The 19946-nt window shown below is 41.2% G+C and overlaps 1 protein-coding gene and 1 long non-coding RNA gene across 5 annotated transcripts in view; one reads left to right on the forward strand and one right to left on the reverse strand.

Annotated features, from left to right (window-relative positions):
- Positions 1–688: 688 nt before the first annotated feature.
- On the reverse strand, positions 689–7610 carry TENT5A (terminal nucleotidyltransferase 5A). Of its 2 annotated transcripts, none has more exons than XM_058734549.1 (3): positions 7309–7610; positions 6577–7126; positions 689–5462 (listed from the first exon to the last, which is right to left on the reverse strand). In XM_058734549.1, exons 1-3 carry the CDS (start codon positions 7326–7328, stop codon positions 4686–4688), a joined length of 1347 nt encoding a protein of 448 aa, XP_058590532.1. In that variant the 5' UTR covers positions 7329–7610; the 3' UTR covers positions 689–4685. The 2 variants fall into 2 exon arrangements, with proteins under 2 accessions (XP_058590532.1, XP_058590533.1); XM_058734550.1 differs by having other exon boundaries at positions 7364–7609.
- Positions 7611–7660: 50 nt separating this feature from the next.
- Positions 7661–19946, forward strand: part of LOC131514487 (uncharacterized) — a 268581-nt gene continuing 256295 nt past the window's right edge. For all 3 annotated transcript variants that reach the window (XR_009263094.1, XR_009263092.1, XR_009263093.1), the window contains exon 1: positions 7661–8532. This is a non-coding gene — a long non-coding RNA (uncharacterized LOC131514487). The remainder of the gene's footprint in view (positions 8533–19946) is intronic.

The raw sequence follows: 19946 nt of genomic DNA on the forward strand, positions 1-19946 counted from the left end.
GTCCTGTAATAGCCAAAGCTTACCAAATTATCATTGCTACTAGTATTGAGAAAGTCTCCAAAATTACACAAAGAAAAAAAATTAATAAATTAATGTATGCCCCTGGTCATCCGAATAGGTGAGATTATGTTAAACGCTAGTCAAAAGGGCAGTTTATTTGCACCCAAAACTTGCACACACGCAAAGTGTAACCTATGAGAATGCTTTTCTTCCACTTCTCATTCCAATTACCAGCTTCCAATACTTATTCCCCTTCTCCCAATGTGAAGTCTGAATAATACTATAGAGGCTCAAATTATATACAACGACTGATGACTGAATTGCACCACTTGGGCTACTCATGAAAACCAAGGCCCACTAAAGCCTATTAGAGCCCCGTAGTCCAGATCCATGAGTCTCTACTGTTGGTGGCAAATAGGTCTGACTTTTGCGGCTGCTTAACATTGCTAAGTTCATACCCAGGGGAAAAAAAAATGCACATATTAGCTAGACTCTTTTGGAGCTAACTGAGCCAGTCAGAGATAGGTTGGCTGAAAGCTGAACATTTTAATGTGTGCTCTAACCAAAAATTTGCTGAGGGCTAGTCTTCTCCCAATATTGCCTTGTCTTTTCTCATGGAATCGAGTTCCTATTCAGAGGACATGGTCTTTAGCCAGCACAGACACTGAAGACAAAAGACACAAACCAATAGAAAAAAATAACTTCTTTTTATTTACAAGAAAAAAAAATCCAAATATTGGATGCTGTAAACAAAATTCACAATCTGTTCCCTCTAGCACTGATTCAAACATGTCAGTTTTTAAGAGTCCATTCTCCATCAACTCCTTTTCTGCCTGTGACACAGTCTAAAGTCAAAATATTCCAAAGGGTGACCCAAGGTGCAGTTTGCTGCAATAGGACATCTCAGAGCAGGCAATGGTTGTAGAGGTCGGAGAGAGAGACAGCCAGCGGGCAGAGCCTCCTCCATTCTGCAAAAGGATTTGCAGCAAATTTTGCCAAATTACCTTGACATCTTCCACCTTTGTACTTTTAACCATATATTTTGTTAGCAAGCCATTATTACAACAAAATATTACAGAGATTCTTTCTTGGCACTGAAAAGGCTATGCTATAAGAAATCTTAAAGAAAGAATATATTCAAATAGGTGCTATATGTAATTTTTTTTTTTTTTACTTTTTGGTTTCATCTAACACACGTTGTCTTCAAACAACAAAAAAAGCTTATTTTTGAACTGCTGACAGCTTTCAACATAATACATTTCATTTACAAAATAGTTCACAATATTTATTTGACAAGCACTGTTTTGAAAACAACTTTATGCACAGTGAAGCAATCAACAATACGCTAACAGAAAGGGATGACAAAAACAGTATGTTTGCTTTTCTTTGCATTTCCTCCGTGGCTTGGGTCACAGATATTCTTCCATCCTTGCATCATTTGGAGCCACGTTAAAATAGTCCACCCACTACCAAAGTGAGCAGATACCTGACCCCACGTCAGGAAGGGAAAAGTCCATCTTGATGTAGGACTTCTTGAGGCAACCAGATTTACTGCAAATCCAGTCAACTTTTTAAAAGGGCACTGTCACAGGTTAAATTTTCTCTGACATGCCAAACTGGACAGGTGAGAAGAGCCTCCAGAAGACAAGACTTCTTCCTGTTTTAAAGTTAACAGCACACTAGGCCAGATAAACACAAAAGCAAGCAAATCACAGGCACTAATCAGGAGTTGAGAGCTGTTCTTTTCTCTGACCTATACACACGGCTCTCTCTCACCAGACATTCAAACTCTTAGGTTACACATCCACAAAGAGAGACATCTATTCCACTGTTTTGTTCAACTACATATGCACAAGACTATAGTACATACAAAAGAGAAATAAATTATCTAAGTTTTAAAGTAACTGCTGAAGGTTGTCTTGAGCACAGCCTATTCTATCTGAATGGCAGGTGTTGGCACTTCCAACTATGCTACCAACCCTGGAGTAAAGCAAGAGAAGGACATAAATATTTCAGAAAATAAATGGAAAGTATTTTCAAATAAGGCCCCTCCAAATAAGAAATCTGTGTCATAAATTAACAGCAGACTGTTTCTATGGCAGAGCCAGAGATCTCCAGATTCTTTTTCATATAGTGGACGATTCACTTCTCAATAGTTAGGATAAGAAGGAAGTAGACAGATAACCATCTGCTCCTATGTTCCCGAATATTCCCTTCGTTTTCTTATAGAAAATCCAAAACAGGTAAGCAGGCGGAGAGCTCTGGCTTCTGACAGTTAAGTATCAGGCTTGATCTGCAAATGGAATAATATTGCCTGGAAATTCAAAATTAATTCTCAAACCCAGGGCTGGAGTGAGGGAGACTGAGCCAACATGGGAGAAGAAAGAGTTCCCTAGGAAACAGTGAGTGGCAGTGCAGTAGCTGTTACAGCTCAGACAGAATTCACAGGGAAGCTGCTACAGCAGACCCATCAAGTTCCTCTTAAGGCTTCAAAGAAAGATGTGCAAAAGGTAGTTTCAGATGGATTAACCTAAAATTGAACATGAGTGATGCTTAGATAGCAAACAAATGACACTGCCAATAGGATGATGCTATTTTCTTCCCCAATCCCTCTTGAACTTGATGACAAAAATATGGTAGGTTCTTCAGAGGAATTGTCATAGTAAGCAGTCATCCACTAGAGTTGAGAGGAATTGTGCGGTTGTTTCACAACACAAAGGAAAGGTTTGCATGTGTTAGCTTTGTTTTTAACAAACACATTTTCAGAGACCAGTATCCAGAGGAATTAAGAGGTGGGGGAAAGAATGGTTTTAGGATTAGCTGTCACTGAACTGAAATAGGGATGCCAGTTCATTTCACAAAGGTTTAACTGGTCTCTTGGGAAAGAGATAATAAAGTTGGATCTGATTCAATGCAAAGTGACTGAATTTTAAGTACAGTACTAAATATTTAAATGCAGTGTGATAACCAGATCAAAGATGTTTCATATTGGCATGAATTTATAAAATTTCATATATAATATATATCTCATATATAAATTTTAAGCAATTGTGCAAATACTCTTTAAAAAGGATGATTTCACATTTACTAAATTCTAGTGGTCCTGGAATGCAGAATGCATTCATTAAAAAATTCATTTAAATATTAATAAAGTAGTGTTCAGATCACCAGAAATTTTATTAGCAGTCAGGGATTTAAATGGACTATCACTGATCCATGATCCACTGGATTATACACCATGGAGGCATGCAAGTATTACACAAAATAAAAGGGTTCCTACTGTCAAAATGGCAGTTCAGTACAAAAAGAGTGCTCTGCCAAACAAATATTCTCCCATTTGTAGAATTCTATGGCTCACAATAAAAGGAAAAAAAAAAAACAAAAACACACTCACTAAAAATGTATACTCTCTGCTCTTCCTATCAAATATATTACTTGTTTTCCTCCTTCATTTGCTTTAATTTTCTAGATGTGGGTTTTAATTCATCACTGCAATATGCCCACGTCTCATGTCATCCTGTTGAAAACATAAAAGCACACAGTATTTAAACATTTTCTATTTGCTACATTATTCTAGACCATAGTCAATGTACTGTGTGTATATATATATATATATACATATATGATGTATATATATATATAGACACATAATATACACATACATACACATGTACCTATGATAATATCACACCAACGTTAACTTTATACAAGTATTTGCCAAGAAAAAAATAGGGCATTTCCTCCACCATTCACAAGCTTATATGTTGTTTTATTTTCTTCTTGAGTCCCTGATAAAATAAAATAATCATTAAACCATAAAATTTTTCCACTTCAAATTTTCAGAAGGCAACAGGCACTTTGATGTTTATTGGTGTATAACAAATATAGTAACTCTTTATATATTCTACTATATCTCTTCTACTTGGGTATTTTTATCTGTTAAATCTTTGGTCCTTGAGCATACTTTCTTTGTCACAGCTGTTTTTGCTTGCATTTTCACATTTTAAAAATGCAAGCTATGCATGCAGCTGGAAATAATGGATTGTGTCATCGTAAGTTCTGCTGTTTGTTATGAGAGCTGCACCAACCTACTACTGTTCATTAGGAGCAAGCTGTTTCTGTTAGCGTAATAGAATGGTTCCACAGAAAGCACTTGCTAAAAGTCTCAGATAGTAATCCCAACGTTGGAGTACCCTTTCTTCTTCCATTATTGTTACTATCTGAACTGCTGAATTGAAAACTAGGTTGGGGTAAGACCTTTTTTTCCTCTGCATTTTCCCTTTTGTGAATTCCATGCTATAAGAAACTCTCCATTTTTTCCCCCTATGGCAAAGCTATGGGAGCAGGTACTGCAAACCCATATTGTCATCAAGCATTTTTTTTCCCTTGTCATTTTAAGAGAACCTGGTTGCTTTTAATGACAGGTCTTTTTGTTTCAAGATAGAATCCAATTGGGTAGGAGGAACAGGTGAGAGGGTTGGTGGGTGAGGAGGGTGGTTTTGAGATCAAGCTCCCATATTTATGAAGAGATCCACAAGCTTTGCCAAGCTTAAAACCAGGAGCAGATCATCATTGCACAAAACACATCTTTAATCAGGGCTGCGTCACTCAGCCTTTTTATTTGTGAATTTATTTTCCCTATCTTGTCTGAAACAGCTTCCCCACAGGACACTTTTAAATGATTCTTAATTGCAGGGTAGCCAAGTGGAGTATGTCTGTTGCTGGCACGTGAATACTGGCTGGACCTGGGCGATGTAGTAATTGCTAAAGTTGGCATCTGCTACATAGGGGGCTGGCTGGTAATAGCAAGTGACATTAGCCACATTAGGGATGACATTTTGGTCAGCTAGCACCCGGATAGCCAGCATAGTGATAAGGTTTAAAGTCTGTCTTCTTTCATGTCCCATCAGGCACACTGTACTCTCATTCACCACTCCATGAAGGGTCATGAGATAGTCATACTTGCGGTCTTCCAATCCCACGAAGTGGTTCTGCAGATAGGACTCCAGTTTTCTTTGCTGCTCTCCAATGTCTGAGAAGTCGATGAAAAACCTGGAACACATATACCTCTGAAGGGTCTTGATTTCATCAGAGGCAGGCCTAAAGCCCCTCACTAATAGATTGCAGTACTTAAGCAGGCCGCCCCCTCTGATTTCCTCTGGATTCCGGGTGGCAATGATCTTGTTACAAAGATGATCAAAGGCTTCATGGAAATCACCATAGACGCTCTCACCAATTATTGTGGGGTGAAATGTTTCAGTCATTGGGTTCTCTGAACATTCATAAAAGAGGAGAAGAGAGTCTAATTTGATTTGAAAAGAATCTACACTAAATTCAAACTGCCTCCGGAGGGAATCCACAAATTTCAGTTCCACATTTTTGCCACTGTTGTTTGACAAGGATATAAGACTCCATCGGTCAGAGTCATTGCACACTTTAACCATTTTCTGCACATAAGCTTCCTACAATTTAAAAGATAAAACAAGATGAGAAGACCTAGAAAAAATAATAAGTAGATAAATACATCTTCTTCACAGTTGAAAATTATTTTGCTCCTTCCCTTTTGTTTTGTCAAGTTTCAGCAAAACACTACCTACAGGCTTAAACAGTCCTCTGAAAGCAGAAAAAAACGCATTTAACGAGTGGTTTTACCGTCTGGGAAAGAAACTAGAAGTAATAGTTTGAGGCTTTTGGCAGACGTAGCACAGTACTAAGAGGTTCTGTTGTCATGTCTGACTTCTGAAATGTTATTTTTTGAAAATGGTCTTATAGATACAATATTCACACAACATCCACACAATACTCGAAAGACAGAAGGGCATACAGTGGAAGGTTGGTCTGCCCCTCACCCTTGTCCCTAGTCAACCCAGTTGTACTTCCCCTAAGGAAACTGATGCGACCAGAACCTTGTCCCTCCAGGGGTACTCTGAAACCCAATATGAACTAAATTAGGACATTCTGGGAGGCTAATTCCTCATGCAATTTTAACTGTATAAAACACGCTTTGAACCAAAGCGTGGGGGTGGGGGGGTTCCCACAATATCCCTCACACGTGAACCGACCAGGAGAAGCACCACACATATCCTTCACACACCGAGTCAGCCTCATGCAGCTGGGAAATCTCATCACATTTTCCAATACACCAATAAGCCCACTGACTCCATTCTGCTTCAGACTGCTCTTTCCCCAAAGACTAGATCGTAAAATGACTCAAAAAAGTGACATATCATTTCATTCTTTCACTTAATCAATCTACTCTGGACAAGACTGAAGCAAGGAAAGCCCAGAGTTAAAAAAAAAAAAAATAAGGAAGAGAAGGGAGAACAGAGGAGGAAGCAGAAGAGTAGTGGCGCTGAAGAACCAAGTGAACTAAAACATTCAATATCATCCATGCACCTTAGTTTACTCATTAAAAACAAAACAAAACAAAACAAAACAAAACAAAACAAAACAAATATAGAAGCATGCCCAAACCCGTCACGGCCGCGGGTCTGTGGCATCAAACGGACGCCCCTCTGCCCGCCGCACCCCAGCCCGGTCCGGGCAAGGACCCAAACCCAGTTCGGGTGGCTTTACCTTGAGGGTGAGTGGTGTGATCTTCTCTTTGTTCACCCCTTCGGGTAAGAAGTCCAACAGGCAGTCCAGCACGACGTCCTTCACAGTCTGGAACTCCTCTTCCCCGCGCAGGTCGGCGCAGAAGATGAGGTCCAGGTCCTTGTAGCCCAGGCCGCTGTCCTGGTGCAGAACGTGGCTGGCGGCCGAGCCGTTGAGGCGCACGTCGCGGACGCCGATGCGCTTCTCGGCCAGGCGCCGCCGCACCACCTTCACGATCAGGCTCGGCTGCAGCTCGAGCGTCGGGAAGTTGCCGCGCCCGTGGATCGGGATGGTCTCGCTCAGGATGCCGTCCAGCCGCTGCACTTGCTCCCAGTTTAGCACGTTGCAGTGCGCCGTGGGGCTTTCGCAATAGTCCAAGCAGTGCCCGCCGAAGTCGCCGCCGCCACCGCCGCCGAAGTCGCCGCCCAGGGGGATGTAAGCGCCGCCGGTCAGCTCGTCCTCGGCCATGGCAAAGTACGCTTCGCCTTCCGCCATGAAGTGCCCTCCGAACGCCACTTGGCCCTGGTCAGTCCTAAAAGCCAAAAGGGGGAAGGAGGGCGGTGAGGACTCGCGGCACCGGACAGGGGCCCAAAAAGGAAAAAGCGCGCCCCCTCCCCGGTCCCTCCGTAGGCTCGAGGGCTTCTGGGAGACTCTCCCTCCCCAGACTCCCGCGGTCCCCAGCCGCGCGCCGCGCCCCGCAGAGAAGCCCCGCACCAAAAGTATCTCTGATGCATCTGGAAAGTGCAAGCGGGAGTCCCGTCTGTGTCACCTGGAGGCGGCCGCCCCTTCGAGGAGCGCAGCGAGCGAGGAACCGCGAGGCGGCAACACTTCTAGGAGCAGCGAGTGCGCTCCCGGCAGCGGCGAGCCACTTAGTCCTTCCTAGACCCCGCCGCCTGCGCTGGCCACTCCCGCCCCTCGCCCCCGCCCGCGCCGCTGTCGCCTCAGCTGCGGTGGTCCCGGAGGTGGCGGCTCCAGCTGCCGCCGTCGCCGCCGCACACGCTACTGTCTCTGGAGCTTTAGCAGTTGTGCGGGGAAATGTCTTCACTACTTTTTTTATACCAGGCCTTTCTGCGCTTCCGGGGCCCAGGCGCTGCGCGCTCGCCACACCCTCTTCATCTGCATAGGGTGCCGCCCCCGCCCGCCCTGCGGACCGAGACTGGCTGAGCGGCGCGGCGAGCCAAGAAGTCCGTAGAGCGCGAGGCCGGTAGCTATTTGTACGTACATGTATATGTCCGTGTATTTGTACATATACTTAACTTAGAGACGGTCTTTCGCGCCTAAGCCTCTCTATTCTTTTTTCCTCAACGGGAAGACCCTGAAAATGCCTCAAGAGTTGTAAGTGGCCCTAAAAACTGAATCACGAGTAAAATCACGCAAGTGCAGAAAGTCGCCAAACATAAAATTCTCTGATTCAGCGCGTCCTTATAGCTTAATAATGGGGCTCCAGAGGTTCCTCACGACCTCCCGCTTAAACAGTGTATCGGTATAAAGCTAGACCGTTTTTTTTAATCAAGAAACACTGTCTCGGTGTGAACTATTGAGCCCACTCGTCCATGCAAATCAGTCTCCGCGAGTGAGGGGAAGGGCTTGCTAACTGTGTTTCGATTCTCGAAACCTCGGGAAGTGCCTGGGAGCTCCGGGCAAGCCCGAGGAGACGCGGGGGCGGAGCCGCGAGGTTGCGTCCAACTCGTGCGCACGAGCCGCTCCGGGCGGCCGGGAGCGCGGCGTGGGCCAGCGCGCGTCACCGAGCGGACGACCCGGCGGGTCGGGCGGCTGGGCGGGCGAGCGGCCAAAAGCCGAGGACGGCGCGGGCCCGGGGTGCAGCGCGGAGAGCGCGCCGCCGCTGTGTCGCGCGAAGAGCTGCTGCGCGCGCCCGGAAGCACCGCGGCGCGTTCTCCCGCGGACAGAGGAAGCGAAGCGCGTTCGTCCCAAGCTAAGGTTTGCCTTTCTAAAGTGAATACAGATGTCAATGTGAAATTGTCTAGTTTTCCACAAAATGTGACAGGTCGAGTCTAAAAGATGAGTTTTTCGAACCTGCTTCAGTCACTTTGGCAGTGCGAAAGTAGTGTAATGGTTACTCCCACACGCGCTCACCACCGAGTTTGCTAGAAAGCTTCCTTTCTTGCGGCCATCTATTCCGGCCGCACTCTCTTTCCAAACTAACTACTTCATGGAAAGACTGCGGGAGACTGAGGTAGGGCAAAGGGGAACATGCTGGAGAAGATGAAGGCTCTCCCTGGACCCTGCACAGTCTCGGGCGCCTGGCATGGGAGGAAGAACAGTCCGCCCCGCGAGATTTGTGGGAGCTCGGTCCTACTCGCCCAAGCTGCGCGCCCTCGGTGAGGGGGTGGGGGCGGGGAGAGGACGGTTACCCGCGGAGCATCCAGATGCGTGGCAACGCCGCCCCCTGCCGGTGCCCTGCGGAGCCGTGTCCCAAAGCGCAGAAACCGACTGCACCTTAGAAGCCTTTATCCTTCAGTGTCCAGCCTAGCACTGTAGAGGGGGTTGGGGAAGGAACGTTAGGACCACCACACAATTCTCCCAGGCCCATTGCCTCCCTAAAGGACGTATATTCCCTTGTTCAGCCTTCCACACGTGAATCCATTCTATCCAGGCATTCAGAAAAATTACATATGTGTATATTTATGGTTTGACCGGTTATTACGTGCCACGCACGAAGCTAAGTGCTGAGGATGTGAGAATGACTACACTTCACACAGTCTAGCCAGCATGACAGACAAGCATGTAATTATGGTTCAGCCTTACCTGCATCGTGGGAGAAGTATGTGCTAACTAGGATCAGGAGGACTAGGAGAGAAGACCAGAAGAGAGGTATCATTTGGACTGAATCTTAAAAGGTGGACTTCACTTCTATAGCTGAGTAAGGAGACAGGCATTATCAATAAAGGAAAGAGAGCCTTAGAGAATGTTTGAGAAAGGATTATAGACTGCCATGGTGGAAGGGATGAGATTGGTGGTGCATTTGGATAAGGTTTGTGGGGTTCCAGGAATTTATTGAGCGCCTCTAGGCTCTACTCAGGGCTTTACACCTAAAAACTTCATTAAATCTTCAATTTAGAAAGAAGGTATTCTATGTCCGAGGGATTTAGAAACAGAGCAACTGAGAGATAAAGAGACTTGCCCAAGTTTCATGGCTAATACCTGATTGGGCCAGACCCTGCACCCAACCCATTTGACTGTGTGTGAGTGCTGTTTAGTCATTTTCAAGAACAGGATTATTTGTAGTTTACCTGTACCTTCTCATTGGAACCCAAGACTTAAGTACAAACAGCAAAAATACTTAAAAAAAAAAAAAAAAAGACCTGTTAAAAACGTTACTTTCAAAGGCCAGTGTGAATTCTGCCCCTTCTAAAAATATGGCCAAAGGGGTAAATCATGCATTAGGTACAGCACACCAAAAAACAAGGGTTTAACCCTGCTGCTATTACTTTATGCTTTATTTTAATCCTATGTCTAAAAAGTGAAGGAAAAAAAAATAAAAACAAGTCTCAGCTGTAAGCACCTGTACTTCAGGCATGCCCAGGATTTTGTTCCGTGGGGCTAAAGGAATGTGCGTTTTACCAAGTTGTCCACATAAGCCTGACACAAGGACTCAGCCACACTTTGCACTGTCCTGACAACAGCCACTGCAGTCCAGTTCTTTAAGTGAGGATCCTCTCCCAATCAGAGGCTGCCCATCTCTGCCCAGCTGCTCCATGGCCTTTTCAAAGAGTAGACGGCATGGCTGAGAGGCAGAAGTAGAGTTTGAGGCCAGACATGGAAGGCCTGCTATGCATGAGACCCTGCACTGAGGAAAAGAGGAATTTTAGTAGCAGTGGGTAAGTGCCCTTTTCCGAAGCTGCCAGGGCTTTGTGGCTGACACTTCCTTAAGCCTTTATCAAAGTATTTCCCACTCCCCAGTTGGATTCCCCTCTCACAGCAACCTTCCATATTTCCATAATCTAGACCTTGCTACCGCCTGTACTAGGACATCTGGATAGCTTGTTTTTGGAAGTACTTGGTGAGGCTTTGACTGGATTCATATGTGCCTGATTCATAGTGGCCACTCTATAGGTACTGTTGAATGAAAGCATCTGTTGTTTTCTGTTTGTCTTCTTGTCTTCAAACTGAGATAATATTTACATTCTGGGGGAAAAAATGTTCATCCTTCCACGAATTTGCAAATTTTGCAATTGCAAGCATTTATTTTTTTCTGGATAACCAAAATAATTATCACATGAGAAAATCTGTACTTTCCAAATATATTCATAACTTAGAGGTCTTTAAACATAGTTCAACACTCTTAGTTTAAATTTAGGTTCAGAGTTGCTTTTTTTCCCCCAGCCTTCAGCTTCTGAACCTACTTGGTAAATAATTTACCATCCCCCATTTAAAACGAAAAAAAAAAAAAAATCTACGACAATAAAATGCTATGAATCCCTATCTGAAATTCTTAAAAGAAACCTTTACATATACTTTTGAAAACACTTGTAGTTAGCTGATCTTGGTTTAAAAATGACAGTAACGATCAGTCTAATGATAAGAAAAGAAAAAATTCAATTTTGGTCTTGATAATAGTTATCATTATTGAGTTTGTTACAATGTGCCAGGCAGTGTCCTCAGTATTTCATATACATTATCTTCTTTTAAGCCTTCTGCAAATCTCAAAACTTTACATGTTGCATACCCATTTTTCAGGTAGGGAAAATAAAGCAGAGGATGGTTGAATAACTGTGAAAAGTGGCAGAGCCTTGGTGCAGACCCACACGTGTGCCTCCTCTCCTAGTTCCTTTCATTCTGTGAGTCTGCCTTGTCCCTGTCTTCTCATTTACCTTATAGACTTAAAACTGATTGGAACTCCACTCTGCTCCTTTCAAAGTACTGGACATTCAGATTGGACACAACATTGAGAAATAAGATGTTTTGTCTTGAAGCAACTGCCAAAATGCAGAGTGGCCTAAATGGGCTGAGAGTTTCTTCCACAGTCACTAGTGACCTGACTATGGCAGTGGAGAGCTAGCAAGCTGGCAGCCTTACAGAGCTTACAAGTAACTCTGTACACACTGAAACATAGTGTGAGGTTTGAGTCTGCCCCCAAATTCATGTAGCAGTGATAATACCTTTCCCATTTTGCCTTGTCTGCTTCCTATCTTCAAAAACCGTTCTTAGAAGATAGGAAGAAGACAAATACATGATTCCCCCAAGCTCATACCCAGAAGGAGAGAGAAGAGCCCAGAAAACTACTGTTAAGACTACTACTTCTCTGTCCCTCAGCCCTATAACCAGTCTCTCCCCATATTCTTGTCGTATTCTTAATCTTTCCATATCAGCCCTCTCCATACTCTCTATTGGTTTTCTCCCTTCCACTGCTTCTGCTCTTTGATCCCTTCCACAAAAAGTGACATAACCCTGTGGAAACACCTTGCAGTCCAGGCAGAGCAGTGTGAGGAATTTTAGCCACCCCCTCCTCTCACCTCTTTGGATACACTGCCTTCATAGGGCAAATCCCAGTGATTCCTGAAGCCACTAAGGGACAGAAAGACATCCTCTTCCAAGCATACATATGCACCTGTCTACATTGCAGAGTAAATGGAGATTTCCCTGCTGTCTGGTGTTAGTAGAGCAGCAGCTAATCAGAGTGCTTCATGTAAAAACTAAAACTCACTTGGGAACCTACATTACCTGTTTTCCCAGGGAAATGGTGCTGTGAATAGCTTTCCCCATGTTTCTTCAGGGAAATAATAAATGTTTTTTATTCAGGGCCTATTTAAGCCCAGAAATATCCTAAGCCATAAAACTTACAGATTAGTTTGGGAATAGCAGCTCAACTTTTTATTACTTATATACTTGTTAGCAAGCAACAGGTTAACTTTTGTAGTTTTAAACCTTTCAACCCTTTTTATTCTGTAACATCTAATTTTATCTTCAAAATTATTCTGATCAATGTGCCATCCTCATTTTAGAAAAGAAGAAAGGCCAGGTGATTTTCCCCAAGTTTATAAAGTTATTAGTTACTATCAATCATAGGCCAGCACTCCTTTCTCTTGGCCACACTGTATAATCTTACATCTGTGTTAATGGATTTAAATGATCAGTTCAGTTTGAAGGCATCCTCTACACAGAGGGTCATTTGTGTAGACTATGTTCACACTTGTGAATGTCTTATGAAAACATCACTGCTCTACTCTTAAGCATCTTGTAAATGTAATTTCCTAGGTGTTATTTTTAAGGATGTTTATTTGAAGTCTGTGACCTCATAAAAATAATTTTATACACTGTCATGGATCAGTGAGCTTAGGAAATGCAATATGCAAGCAGCAAAATGTGATGAACAGATGTACATCATCACTCCTAAAATCACAATTGATATAGATTGTCCTTTAATAGAGTTCTTCATCAGAAAGACTAGCCAGTATTTTCTTGTTCTACTATCAGTGCTAATTATGCCATAAGTTCTTCCTGTTTTGACATCGCAGTGAAATGCTTGCCGTTTCAATCAATGTTGTAAGTCCCGGGCCAGACATTTTCCTTACTCCAAACAAGAGACATACAAAAGTTGCATTCATTTGGCAAACTGTAAACTAGAAATACACATATATTTTCAAAAACTACCAAACAATGAATAAACCCTTATTCTCTAAAGTAATATTTGTATTATGAGTTTTTCCTTCTGTAAGTTTGTACTAGAAGAATGTTTAACTTCTCAGAAGAAAATGTTAATGTTTACTTGTGGTGCTGGTGAAGCTTTGAGAAGGGTCCAAGGAGGGAAATATAATAAATTATCTTTCTTTTTAAAAAGGAATTTGGTCGGGGTGCCTGGTTGGCTCAGTCAGTTAAGCGTCCGACTTCTGCTCAGGTCATGATCTCATGGCTTGTGGGTTTGAGCCCTGCGTCAGGCTCTGTGCTGACCATTTAGAGCCTGGAGCCTGTTTCAGATTCTGTGTCTCCCTCTCTCTCTCCCTCCCCGACTCATGCTCTGTCTCTCTCTCAAAAATAAATAAACATAAAAAAATGTTTTTAATAAAAATAAAAAGGAATCTGGTCAACCATATCTGTGTACATTGTAGGGAAAAAAAAGACCGTCTTCTATGGGTATAGCTAGTTCATTCTGATATTTTTTCCATTCAGTTCTTAACTTGGACCTATGTTAACAGTTTGACAGTTGATTTCTTTTATATGAGCTTTCAGCATTTTAGAGATATTTAAAAATACTATATACCTACTTTGCTAGCACCATTTTGATATGCCAAAATCAGAAATTGCATAACTACCATATGAATTTGTAGCAGCTTTAGAAGGTATATTTACTCATATGCATAGACCATACATTAATTCAATAATACCTCCTTGTTTGAGATAATTTGTTTTTTTTAAGTATTTCGGGCATCACTATGTTCTAAAGTCTTTTCCTACTAACTTCATCCCTTACCTCAAAATTTTCTGCTGCCAAAGAAAGAAATTACAATTTAAATAATATAATTAATGTTATCTTGATGTTTGGGAGAAATTACTAATCAAAAAACACACTGTCTTCGAAAGTGTGAGAAACTGAACACAACAAATGACACACAAAATGTTTTCTTAAAGCTACTAGAATCATGATCATTTTTAAGAGACAGTTGTTTTTTTTTTAAACTGTGCAAACTGGACTCTAGGAATAGAAATCTGACTTGAAAGTCCTGGGTTTCTTAGGTGAAATATGAGTGAGAAAACTAGCTGCAGAGTCTCTGCAGGAGGTGGGGGAACACCAAGACACCTAAACTTACTCTAGCAATGTGGGATAAAATAGATTCAAGTTTAATTCCCTAATAAGAAGAAAGGCTTCAAGATGATGGAATTAGGCATTGCTTGAGAAAGTGTAGGGGGAAGAAAAGAAGAGCTATCAAAGTTATTGACATTTGAAACAGAAGCTTCTGACTGGAGAAGATTGGTTTCTTATAAGCCACAACTCCAGCAGGGGTGCTAGGGATTAAAACGGAGTTTGGACTAACACATGATTAAGTAGCCACAGTTTAGATAAGTAAGATATCTCTGAAGGGCAATAAAAGAACTGCCCTCCAGGTTTTGAAATTTGTAATTACTCAATGAAGTGAGTAAGTGTTTAGCATAAAGCAAGTGACATTCTTAATTTTTCTTAGCAGAAAGATAGCATATTAAAAGAGGAAAAAAATATATGGTGCCTGGGATTCATTGTCCCCATATCATCCCTGGTTTCCATTAAAATTCTAAAAACATTTATTTTTTCTTAACTGGCATTAATTTGGCTGCCACATCCTGCTCCCATCTATCTAACATGAGTTCTGTATGAAGGGTAGTTCAGAATGTATGGCTTTGCTGTGTGTTAAAAAATAAATGCTTCATGCAAGCACTTGTGACCTGTCTGGTTGTCTTCCTCTTTTCCTTACATGTCTTTGAACATCATCAGTGTCCTTCTGTGGGTTACAGGACTTGTCAAGGAGGTCAGCATACTCAGAAGTGACACAGGTGCCTTTTACACTGCTAAGCACTGGAAATTACCTGCAAGGTGAGTCCATTTCATACTCAGAGTAGTATGTCCATATTTTAAATTCATTATTTAAAAAAATAAAATCAACAATAATAAAAATACATTAATAATAACTATTATATTTGGGGCGCCTGGGTGGCTCAGTTGGTTAAGTGTCCAACTTCGGCTCAGGTCATGATCTCAAGATTTGTGGGTTTGAGCCCCATGTCGGGCTCTGTGCTGACAGCTCAGAGCCCAGAGCCTGTTGTGATTCTGTGTCTCCCTCTGTCTCTGCCCCTCCCCCGCTCATGCTCTGTCTCTGTCTGAAAAATAAATAAAACATTTTTAAAAATCTCTTAAATAATAACTATTATATTTTACTTTAAAATGTGTCATGTTTATATAGTACATTGCAACGTATTCTATTTTGTATGTTATTACTCTAGACAACAAGAAGAGATGACTTCAAAATATTTCTGACACCAAATTACCCTTTGCTTACTGGATAGGTCTTATTTTGAGTCACACTTTCTTCATAAATCAAAGAAATTGAGTTATCATGACTAACTCATAATCCACTTTCTGTCTAAAGATAGCAAACATTTGGACTAAAAAATTGAAAAACAAGCTAATTATTTAGATGTTTTATCTACATGATATTAAACAGCCAGATATCTGGCTAAAGTTTTTGTTATTAATTTAATAGGGCAAAATGGAAATTTCAGTTGTCTTCTATATTTAATTAAAGACCAATTTGAATGCCTGTATTGATCAAATTAACCAGAGGTTCTACAAACTGCACTTTATGCTGCACTCAAACGTGGGTAGCCTAAACTCAGCAACCCTCCGGTCCTAATGTAGTACACTCATATCTCTGAGTTCCAGTGAGAGGGAAGGACGTTCAATGCAGCTGCACTGGGAGGTGAGAGTGTGTGTACACAGGTATTTATATCTCCCCTGATTTTTTTCCCTTGACTATTCCTTCACTCATCCTTTCTCATATCCTATTCGTTAATACAGATGCATGGCTATTGAATCAGTCTAGTGCTATCAGCCACTATGAAGCTACCTTTTATGAATCCTTAGTTTTGATCACTATGACTATCTGAAATTCAACTGGCAAATAATCTAGATTAAATGGTCTAAATATATTCTGTGTGTCTGTAGTAAAAAATACTCTACTTAGGAGGATGTTTTCAGTTGAAATGTGGTCAACTTTAAAGTTTTAATAAATATCCTCAATGCTATTATGAAACTAAGTTTCCAGTTTTATGATCATTTGATGACTAATTTTTCTGAACCCCTAGTTATATATGATTGATAGGATTTTATGGGGGATTTAACTTTTCTCCCTTTTATTTGCTTTTTAACACTTCTGGGAATCCTTCAGAAGCTTCGACCACTTTTCTGTTTTATATCAAGTAGGGTATGAAGACTAATCAATTTGAGATTTCAAATTATGCCTTCATACATGTAATACAAAATTAAAAATATACCATTTACTTTGATGAGGATGTTATGTTACTACTTACTCAAATTCTTATTTTTTGACTGCACACCCAGTGTGGAGCTTGAACTCATGACCCTGAGATTAAGAGTCACATGCTCAGGGAGCCTGGGTGGCTCAGTTGGTTGAACTTCTGACTCTTGGTTTTGGCTCAGGTTATGATGTCTTGGTTTGTGAGTTCAAGCCCCGTGCCAGGCTTCTCACTGACAGTGCAGAGCCTGCTTGGGATTTCTCTCTCCCTCTCTTTCTCTGCCCCTCCCTGGCTTGCTCTTTGTCTCTCAAAAACTAAATAAATAAACATGAAAAAATAAAACTCAATTTGCTGATTCTAGTACTTGATATCAAGTGAAATCATACAATATTTGTCTTAAAAAAAAAAATCACATGCTCTACTGAGTGAGCCAGCCCCCTTAATTTCTGTACTAATAAATGTTTTGACTAAAATTTGAGTTCTTATTCTTAGAACATTTAAGCATTATGACTGTGTACCCAAATCAAAAATTAAATTATGTGGTATAAAAATACTAATAAACTTATGAGGACAAAAGGACTATATATTTTAAATCTGTTTAGTTCTTCAAAAAATCTAAGATGCATGGTCATCCATCTACTGTAGAGGATTCAGATTCCTCCTTCAGTTTATTTCCCTCTGACAATGACATTTCATATTAGCCATTGTTAAGGTATAATAGAAATGAAATACAGGGGATTTAATTCAATATTCACAAACCCACAGAGATATCTTCATACTCTCCCACTTAAAATTAAAGGCTTTTGCACATTTAGTTGAAAGTACAGACTAAAACGGTGCCTGGGTGGCTCAGTCAGTTAAGCGTCCCACTTTGGCTCAGCTCATGATCTTGCAGCTCATGAGTTCGAGCTCTGTGTCGGTCTCTGTGCTGACAGCTCAGAGCCTGGAGTCTGATTTAGATTCTATGTCTCCCTCTCTCTCTCTCTCTGTTCCTCCCCAACTTGTGCACGTGCGCTCTCTCTCTCAAAAATAAATAAACATTAAAAAATTTTTTTAAAAGTGCTGAATATAAATAATCAGTTTTATAAAACTGAAATGTAAGTTATTCTCTCAAAGTCTGTGGACAAATGTGATGTCTCACTAAAGAGCATTGTAGTTTTAAACAGTTTTAAGTCTCTGACTGTGACTTCTTACCTATTTGTATGGTTTTCTTCTTCTTTGACCTCAGTCCAGCTTGCTTTCATTTGGGACTGATGCCACATTTTGTTTGTTTTTGTTTTTAGTCAATTTTGACTAATAAATCCCTACAATATATTTTACTGTATTTAATTGCACTAGGAAATTGGACTTTGATTACAATTAAGTAGAACATTTCAAATATAATATCATTATAGCATAAGTTGGTTCAACAATTGTGTTAGATTACATTATCCGAACACAGGAAACAGTCAAATTTCTAACTTGGTCATCCCCTGCAGGCAGTGATCTGCTGTTTCTTGCCAGTTGAAGTCTGTTATCTTGTTATTGCTCTCACTGTCAATGGATTATCCTCACAATTCCATAAATGATGTTGAACTTCCAATGGTTTCCTGCAGCTCTTATCTATTACATTATTCAAGAATAAGATAATTATTTTAAACAAAACAAAAACAATGAAGAAAGAAAGAAAACAAGAAAAGGCTGTTCCTAAAGAACTTCACAAGCCATTTCAATCAGGATTTAGGTAATACCTCAAACCCTAGCCCAAAATAGCCAGTTCATTTTGTTTTTAATAAATTGTAATTCAAAGAAACTTGGCCCAGGAAGAAACTGGATTTGTTCCAAAGGTCCAGAAGAACTGGAGATCATCTTTCCAGGTTCTTTTAACCTTACGGCAAGGCTGCCTTGGTTAATGCACATCTTCCTTATTATTTATTGGTTGGGAAAGTCAATGGCTAACATGGAAACAGCTGAGTAGATTATTCTCAAGTGAAGTGGTTGAGAGTTGGATGCAGGAACCCTAGGGATGGATATTTTTCCCCTACTTCTTGACATAGAATCTTTCTATTAGAACTTAGAGCTAGTCTCTTTAAAAGCATCCCATGCTTCATGTGGGCCATGGTGAACTCTCTTCAAGGTTGAGCCTAGGAGGAGAAGTGGGGTGAGTAAAATATTATCACAAATCTTTGTTGAGGAATTATAGGGGACTAGAAAGACATGTATCATAACACCCTCAGAACATGTACATTCATATTATAGCTTTGGGGAAATGGTCCCCTAGTACTGAGGTGAAAAGGAGTAGACAGAAGAATGTGATACAGGGCCAGGCTGGGAGAGCAGGCTGGGCAATATTAAATGAGAAAATACATATAAATATACCTTAGTGCATGCCTGGTGCCTTGTAAGCTAACTCTTCCCAAGATCTGGAGTGGAACCTATTTCTTAAAAATGGAAACCATCAGTGTCAGAGGGAGAGTCCAGGGACCAGGTGGTACTTCTAAGCACCAGGCCCCTGGGGGTTCAAATGATAGTCTCAGCCTTCAGGGAATCCTTTTTCAGGGTATCCACTTGGAGGCCCAGGGAAATTTAGTTGATTCCAAGTACCACCTGAACTCAAAAACTCAAAAGCAGGTATATCCTGCATTCCCATCCTCCCAAGTGGCTGCTGGTGAAGGGTTATACCATGTACAAATATCTGCTTGTAGACTTGGAACTGCTGGGATAGAAATAGGGACTTTCAATCCCTAGGACAAAGAGGGTTATAGTGCCCCTTCAACAGGACTACTCAAAAACATCTGGCAAGTTATTCATGATTTCCATAACAGGAAGGGTCTCCAAAGTTAGGGAAGATATTTCAAGGATAGAAATATCGTTCTTATTAAAAACAGCATATAAAACCCTATAAATAAGTTCTGAGTCAAGAATAACCCTCAACTGGCAGGAGCTGACCCCACCAGCAGCCTCTGACCCTTGTACCTGAGCACTGCCTTTCTCTAGGGCCTCTCACTCTACCTCTGTCACAAGACAGCCTCTCTTTAATTTGTTGACTTACATGTAGTCACAGCCTTCCTTTTCTTCATTCTTCTTAGTGAAACAGTGACATGTAGCATTTTAAAATGTAATGTGATTCAATACTAAACAAAAATTAAAAGGCAGTAATAACAGAAAATATGCTTCACATGAAGTCACATTTCCAAAGTCCAAGTTCCTGATTTTAAGACGAATACAACCTAGCCCTTAAAAATGTGCAATCTCCTGCTCTGGGTCTTTTTCCCACCACCCCAACCTGCTTGGTACTTGGTCAACGTTCTCTAGCTGCCATGTTTTTTCTGCATTTCTGCAATTGTGGTAAATTTTTAAACAATAGGCTGAAATAGATAGTAAGGAATGACTTACTTCATCTAGAGTGT

This window comes from Neofelis nebulosa, chromosome 6, assembly GCF_028018385.1.
Source record: "Neofelis nebulosa isolate mNeoNeb1 chromosome 6, mNeoNeb1.pri, whole genome shotgun sequence".
NCBI classification, from domain to species: Eukaryota; Metazoa; Chordata; class Mammalia; order Carnivora; family Felidae; genus Neofelis; species Neofelis nebulosa.

Excerpts from the sequence above, each read along its gene's own strand:
- TENT5A (XM_058734549.1), bottom strand. The coding sequence starts at position 7,328 with ATGCATCAGAGATACTTTTG. Across the intron at positions 7,127-7,308 it reads ATGCATCAGAGATACTTTTG|GACTGACCAGGGCCAAGTGG; the intron begins GTGCGGGGCTTC and ends TTTGGCTTTTAG. Across the intron at positions 5,463-6,576 it reads TCACACCACTCACCCTCAAG|GAAGCTTATGTGCAGAAAAT; the intron begins GTAAAGCCACCC and ends TTTAAATTGTAG.